This window comes from Limulus polyphemus, unplaced genomic scaffold (genome assembly GCF_000517525.1).
Source record: "Limulus polyphemus unplaced genomic scaffold, Limulus_polyphemus-2.1.2 Scaffold8947, whole genome shotgun sequence".
In the NCBI taxonomy this organism is placed as follows: Eukaryota; Metazoa; Arthropoda; class Merostomata; order Xiphosura; family Limulidae; genus Limulus; species Limulus polyphemus.
Genome location: NW_013674557.1, coordinates 2,501 through 10,682, shown reverse-complemented (window position 1 = coordinate 10,682; position 8,182 = coordinate 2,501). Strand labels below are relative to the sequence as shown.

General features: G+C 36.7%; 1 protein-coding gene across 1 annotated transcript in view; it reads left to right on the top strand.

Annotated features, from left to right (window-relative positions):
• LOC106475661 (chromobox protein homolog 2-like) overlaps window positions 1-3,228 on the top strand; it is a 4,753-nt gene extending 1,525 nt beyond the window's left edge. Inside the window, exon 5 of the mRNA XM_013936339.2 lies at window positions 357-3,228. Within this exon, the coding sequence (XP_013791793.1) occupies window positions 357-1,412 (1,056 nt within the window). The 3' untranslated portion in view covers window positions 1,413-3,228. The remainder of the gene's footprint in view (window positions 1-356) is intronic.
• The last annotated feature ends 4,954 nt before the right edge of the window (window positions 3,229-8,182 follow it).

Here is an 8,182-nt window from a genome sequence, read left to right as displayed (position 1 = left end):
ACAATAAAACGTATACACTAGATTGTTGAAATAACAATAAAACGTATACACTAGATTGTTGAAATAACAATAAAACGTATACACTAGATTGTTGAAATAACAATAAAACGTAATACACCGAAAATATAGAGATTATAGATTGTGTTTTTGAAGCTATGATGTTAAGTTTTCAGGTGAAAACGCTAAATCATATTTATATTAAAGTACGCGTTCCTCTTTCATAAAATCAGCTAGTGATCATGTTAGAGATAGCGTAAAGTAGGTTCGTGTTTGTATTAACTACTAATAATAGATTCACCCGATAAGTCTCATCCACGCGCATGTGCAACTTAATATAAAAATTGTAATTCTTGCAGAGTGCAGGTGATGTACTGGATTCGAGAGGAGACTGGAAATCGGTCCAGAAACTGTGGAGCGACTCGCCAGATGAAGCCGAGTCCGTGGCAAGGACTTCCGAGGAGAATGTCGAGTCCACGGAGCCTTTTGCTGACGCCTCTGTCCACTCACCCGTTTTTGATGCTGATGATAAGTTGGTAACTAAAAAAGAGCCGATTAAACGCAGAGCCGATTCTTGGAAAGAAGAAAGAGCTAACCAAGGTTCTGAGATGGAGAGTTCGATCCCTGTTAAAGTATCGAAGACGGTCAATTCTTCTTCGAATGTCCAGTCACCTACTAATGTCTCTTCAACCCTAACCCTGAATGGTAAACGACCATTTCCGGTTACCTCGCCGGAGTCGGAAGCTAATATTCAAGCTGAGACAACATCTGTAAACAAACACAATGTTATAGTAAGTCCAGCTATTTCCACAGGAAGTCCAGCTGTTTCCACATTCAGCAACACGGTTACTGCCGGTCCCAAAAACACGGCGTCGAGTGTCCGCTCTGCTCAGTTTGGTGCCTCCGGCTTGGCAGTTAAGGGTGGTCAACATGCACGCGGATCGGTCAAAGTTCCTGTAAGTGGCAACTCCCCAGTATCACTGATAACTCCGCCATTCAAACAAGGAGATGTGAATGGGGCAGCTGTTGCCCAGCCTAATGGGACATCTTTACCTGGAGCGGGCAACAACTCGGATCAGGAAAACCATAACGAGGACGGTCAAACCCAGATTGTCACCAGTGGGACGGCTGTTCGGGGGAAAAGTCCCTTGGCTCCCGGCTCGTTGCTACAACCCAAGCACAGTAATAACCAAGTAACCTACTCCGGCAAGCCTAACACCAAATATGAAGATATCACTTCGGCACCCGAGTTTTGGCGTATCCAGAACAACCTAGTGGATCAGATCTTCATTACTGACGTCACGTCTAATCTCGTGACGGTTACAGTACGAGAAAGCAGAACCCGATTGGGCTTCTTTAGGGATAGGAACAGCGAAGAGAAAAAAGCTGAGCTTCGCGAAGAAAACGTCAAATGATAGCGTATTGGTGGTGTTGGTACGTGGCACCATGATGGCGGGCTATGCGTTAGAAAGTATGCAAACAAAACAAACGAATTTGGTGAAGGAGTTACGCACACCATCTTAAAAATTCATATTTTCAATTGGTTTTATTGTTGATGACGCGGGGTGGAAACACCGAACAACAACGGTTGCAAATCGATTTTCGTGAATTTTATGCACCTGTGAACGTTAACGAAAATATTGGTGACGAAACCGATTATGTAAATGAGGCCTTGATGTTTTTTGGGTGTTATTCAAACATTTCGGTGACTGTATTTTGTATAACAGAATGATGATTGTGGATGTTATATATTTTCTGTGACAATGTACAGTAGAGCAGTGTTGTGTAACCATCGGATAAGTGCGGCGTTTTTTCGACATGAAAGGTAGCGTCGGTAGTGGACACGCCCTTGGGTGACTCATTCACTGTAGACTAGCATCGTGATTGGTGCTTTTAGTTGAGACGTAAAACTCTCAATCAGAAATACAGCTTGAGCACGTGACTTAAGGCGGGCCTCAACGTGACGTCTTAGCTTCGGTATACCCTCGGGTCACGAGCTGCGATTGAAGAACAGAAAAGACAGTAAACAATCAATATCGTTAAGTGTGTGAGTGTGAGCAGGAGATATTCAAGATGATTCATGCAATGATTTTGGCAAGATGAGGCGACCGGGTGACTGGAATAATCTGGATGTGTACATTAAATTGGCTGTGTAAAAAAAAACCTAAAAAAATGTACAGCTAATATATATATATCTATAATATCATGTATGTACAAAAAAAAATATATATATATATACATTACTTCTTATCACAAATGAATTTAAATGCCTACTTTGTATATCAAACAGTAGTAACTTGTAGAAGACATTTATTATGAAGCTTAATGGTAATCTTAGGTTCCACTCATGCGCGCCCTCTATATGTAACTTTTTTCTGTTTATCATAATTACTTTTAAACATGATTTTTTTTTCTTGTATCAGTTTGTATTTCTAGCAAATAAATTGGAATTAAAAATCTTAACATCATAATTATCACAAACTTCTGTATTTTTGGGCTTAGCAAATTGTTGATATTATTTATTGAAAACCTTAAATACGGGCACTCGTCTGACACAATCGAGAGACTGTACTAGAGTTTTCTACAATGAACTTATAACCATTGTTAACCACGATATATATATATGTAGATGGTATTTTTATGGACGAAAATTAATATTTTCTTGAGGGACTTATATACCCTGGCTTGGCTTTTCACGTCATAGCTAACCTGTGTATTAAACTTTAAAATATTTTCCGTTGTACAATTCATAGCTTTCTCAATATCTCTTTACCGTTAAGCCTTGCTTGTTTGTTTTTTGCCATGTTCTGTCCTATGTTATTTGAATACAGTATTTAGAATAATCTTTTTTTTTAGTATTTAGAGATGTAATTAGTTTCTTACGTGGGAGTTATTTAAAAGTTCCAACAAAAATGGCTTTCTATTTTGTTGTTCTGACTCTTCTAGTCATCGTATTTTTGTGCAAAATCTGATTTTTGATACTGCACCTTCGCGTGTAATAATATCTAAGTAGATCCGTTGAATTAGTGAACCTGACTTAATATCAGTTGTGTGGATTTTTTAAAGCAGGGTCAGATCATGTCTCTAAAGACGTTAACGGATCGTCCTAATTGTAGTAATAAAGTTGAAGCAGACGCTGATTTTCCGTAATATGCAGTGTATATATATATATATATAGCAGCCAAAGTTCTGTGTACCAGCTCATAACCGATTAAAAAAAATTTCATAAAACATCGTAGTACAGATTGTAATCATTGGGTCCTGTTAACGTGCTCTACACACCAGGTGAAATAATGATTTTTAAACATCCGTAGAAACATTTTTATTTTCATGCGTTTCTTGTTCTTATTAAAGAAGTTTGTAATTAAGCACGAAGCTACACAATGGGCTATCTGTGCTCTGCCCACCACGGGTATCGAAACCCGGATTCTAGCGTTGTAAGTCCGCGGACATACCGCTGTACCACTGGGGGGCTGTTAAAGAAGTAGGCACGTGTTAAGTTATAAGGCATCAAATTTAAAATATTTAGAATCACCAGCACAAAAATAACTTTTTTGGATAACATTTGATCATTATTCCTAAACACTGAGACATTATGATCAAGTCACTATTTGATATCGTTATGGTAAAATTAAATATTTCTTTTTTTGATGCAATAAATTTATCGATCGTGAAATATATTTTTTTTTTTCTATATTAATGCATTGTCTTCACAATTGAACTGATGTTATGTTAGAAAATATATATACATTATTTTTGTACGATATTTAAATCTATCACAATATAAAAGTGATATCGGTGATATCTGGTCTTCAGCATGGTGACGTATTCTTGAATATTGAGTTTTAATGTGTTTTTCATTATAAACGTATTGTTGAATACCGGGTGGTAACGTGTGTTTTCATCATAAACGTATTGTTGAATACCGGGTCGTAACGTGTTTTTCATCATAAACGTATTGTTGAATACCGGGTCGTAACGTGTGTTTTTCATTATAAACGTATTGTTGAATACCGGGTCGTAACGTGTGTTTTTCATTATAAACGTATTGTTGAATACCGGGTCGTAACGTGTGTTTTTCATTATAAACGTATTGTTGAATACCGGGTCGTAACGTGTGTTTTTCATTATAAACGTATTGTTGAATACCGGGTCGTAACGTGTGTTTTGTAATATACCGAGTGTCAACATTTTCGTCCGTTTAATCACAGATGTACAAGTTATCGTTTTTCTACCGGAAGGAAGTACGAGTTTCCTCTTCTTCCAAATTTAGATAAACATGATCCAATAATCCAAACTGGAAGGGAGAAATGAGCTGGAACTTCTTATTTTATAGAAGGCAAACATAATTGGAAAGTTAAGTATACACGACATGGTGTATAAGAGATAAAAATTGCACTGAAGTTTTGGGTGAAGGATGATATTAAAACAGTTTACTCATACTAGTACATTCGATATGGAGACTTGATTGTAGTCGCTTCCTGGGCTTGTTCCTTTGATTTCAACTCGGTCCCAATAGATAATTTGCAAGAAAAAGTTATTATATAAATTCAAATCAAAAGTAGGTGGGCGTGGTTTTCAATGGCTATTTTCTTTTTACGCTGCTGGCGAAATTCAAGAGTTGACAAAACTAATTTAAATTGTTCCCTATGACGTAACGAGTCAATAATATATAATTAAGGTTTACAGCTTATCTGTAGTTCACTAGGTGGCGATAATGAGTTCCAACTGGTGTTGATAATGAATTACACAATTCACCTGGTGATGGTAATGAACTACCTAGCTCACCTGGTGGTGGTAATGTATTACACAGTTCACCTGGTGGTGATAATGAGTACCATAGTTACACCTGGTGGTGATAATGAATTACACAATTCACCTGGTGATGGTAATGAACTACCTAGCTCACCTGGTGGTGGTAATGTATTACACAGTTCACCTGGTGGCGATAATGAACTACCTAGCTCACCTGGTGGCGATAATGAATTACACAATTCACCTGGTGATGGTAATGAACTACCTAGCTCACTTGGTGGTGGTAATGTATTACACAGTTCACCTGGTGGTGATAATGAACTAGATAGTTCACCTGGTGGCGATTATGAAGCTAAATATTGATTACTATTTGTTGTTTTAATAGAAAATTGGTTAAAGGGATGAATTGATGAGATGTAGGAATCTTTGTGTTCACAGCATTATAGCTTAGTGTTGATGTCTTGACGCATCACGTAACTTTGTACATATAATAATTAAAATCATTATCGCCACCTGGTGAACTATCTAGTTCATTATCACCACCAGGTGTAACTGTGGTACTCATTATCACCACCAGGTGAACTGTGTAATTCATTATCGCCACCTAGTGAACTATCTAGTTCATTATCACCACCAGGTGTAACTGTGGTACTCATTATCACCACCAGGTGAACTGTGTAATTCATTATCACCACCTGGTGAACTATCTAATTCATTATCACCACCAGGTGTAACTATGGTACTCATTATCAACACCAGGTGAACTGTGTAATTCTTTACCACCATCAGATGAACTATGTAGTTTATTATCATCACCAGGTGAATTGTGTAATAAATACGTCACTTGATAAGTTACCAATAAGGATTGATGTGGCATACCGTAATGATAACTGAATGCGTATTTTTTGCCGAGTTCGAATAAGACGTTTTTTTGTTCTTCGAGGGTCAAACAGTTGTAAGATTTTGAGCGCGAAATTCCAGATTTAATTCACGAACACGATGCATGTAGTATGAATTAAATAAAGACTTTATTTACATTGGAAAATGATGTCTACCGATACACTTGCACGTTCTTTTCATCATTAAACTAGTGTAATCGTTATCTCATGATAAAACTCCTGCTACACCTATTACCTGTAAGATGAAAAACAATGTTGTCACTAGCGGATCAAAGGTCCCGTACGATATTAGAACGGAAGTCAGATACATTATTGCTGAGTTCAAGCACTTATCAATTAACAGCGTGAAATTTGTTGAAGGCGCTCTAACTTACAAACCGGCATTTTCTTTAAGCATCGTTATACTTTTTATGCATCTCCTCTAGGTGTCTATTAGTAACCCCTGGACTGACGTGACATTGGTTACCTAAAATGGGCTTATCGGTTTTCGTTTCGTGAGTCCTCAGATGAGTTTTAGATTGTTATGTAGTCGATGTGAAATGTTTTTTATCCCAAATGTGGGTATGTAGTAAATTTAGGTTCAAGATATAGGTGTGTGTGTGTATTTTTTAAACGAAAGCTATGTTATGGGATATATGCGGTCTGCCAACTTCGAGTGTCGAACCCCGATTTTTTAGAGTTTATAAGCCCTCAAACTTACCACTGAACCTCCGACAACTATTACAAACAAAACACAGACTTACGTAAATATATTTTTAAGAGGTGAATATTGTAAGTTGTGACAAGTATAGGAACCTAAGTAGTATTTTACTGTCCGGGCTTTAGGTACCTAAGTAGTATTTTACTGTCCGAGCTTTAGGAACCTAAGTAGTATTTTACTGTCCGGGCTTTAGGAACCTAAGTAGTATTTTACTGTCCAGGCTTTAGGAACCTAAGTAGTAGTTTACTGTCCGAACTTTAGGAACCTAAGTAGTAGTTTACTGTCCGGGCTTTAGGAACCTAAGTAGTGGTTTACTGTCCGGGCTTTAGGAACCTAAGTAGTATTTTACTGTCCAGGCTTTAGGAACCTAAGTAGTAGTTTACTGTCCGAACTTTAGGAACCTAAGTAGTAGTTTACTGTCCGGGCTTTAGGTACCTAAGTAGTATTTTACTGTCCGGGCTTTAGGAACCTAAGTAGTATTTTACTGTCCGGGCTTTAGGAACCTAAGTAGTAGTTCACTGTCCGGGCTTTAGGAACCTAAGTAGTAGTTTACCGTCCGGGCTTTAGGAACCTAAGTAGTAGTTTACTGTCCGAGCTTTAGGTACCTAAGTAGCATTTTTACTGTCCGAGCTTTAGGTACCTAAGTAGCATTTTTACTGTCCGGGCTTTAGGAACCTAAGTAGTATTTTACTGTCCGGGCTTTAGGAACCTAAGTAGTAGTTCACTGTCCGGGCTTTAGGAACCTAAGTAGTAGTTTACTGTCCGAGCTTCTACATTATATCTAACACATGAAATATCGTGAAAGTGCAGACAGGAATTCTTTTAACACATTAACGTCAATAAGCGACTACTATGTAAAAAAGTTTTTAATGCATTATGTGTTTAGTAAAAAGCTGTTTCTGAAGAAGTTGTAAAAAACACCTAGTAAACTATATTATTAATTTTTATTTGCCATTTGAATACACCTAATCAAGTCAAACAAACAGACTGATCCTCAGTCGACTTTTCTACAAGCAGGCACCAAACTCTTGTTTTGTATGAACTGTAGGAGTTGGTAGCGACAAGGTTAAACAGATGTTCACTTCAGTTACCATAAACACACAAGATAAAAAAAACAACTTTCAAACGAGAAACACATAAGATAAGTAAACGTTTCAAAATATAAACACACAAGATAAGAAAACGTTTCAAAATATAAACACACAAGATAAGAAAACGTTTCAAAATATAAACATACAGCTAAGGAAACTTTTCAAACGATAAACACAGAAGACAAGAAAACTTTTCATGCGATAAACATACAGTATAAGTAAACTTTTCATGCGATAAACATACAAGATAAGGAAACTCTTCAAACGATAAACATACAGATAAGGAAACTTTTCAAACGATAAACACAGAAGACAAGAAAACTTTTCAAGCGATAAACACAGAAGACAAGAAAACTTTTCAAACGATAAACACACAAGATAAAAAAACTTTCAAACGATAAACACAGAAGACAAGAAAACTTTTCAAACGATAAACACAGAAGACAAGAAAACTTTTCAAGCGATAAATACACAAGATAAGAAAACGTTTCAAAATATAAACATACAGCTAAGGAAACTTTTCAAACGATAAACACAGAAGACAAGAAAACTTTTCAAGCGATAAACATACAGCTAAGGAAACTTTTCAAACGATAAACACAGAAGACAAGAAAACTTTTCAAACGATAAACATACAGCTAAGGAAACTTTTCAAACGATAAACACAGAAGACAAGAAAACTTTTAAAACGATAAACACACAAGATAAGAAAACTTTTAAAACGATAAACACACAAGATA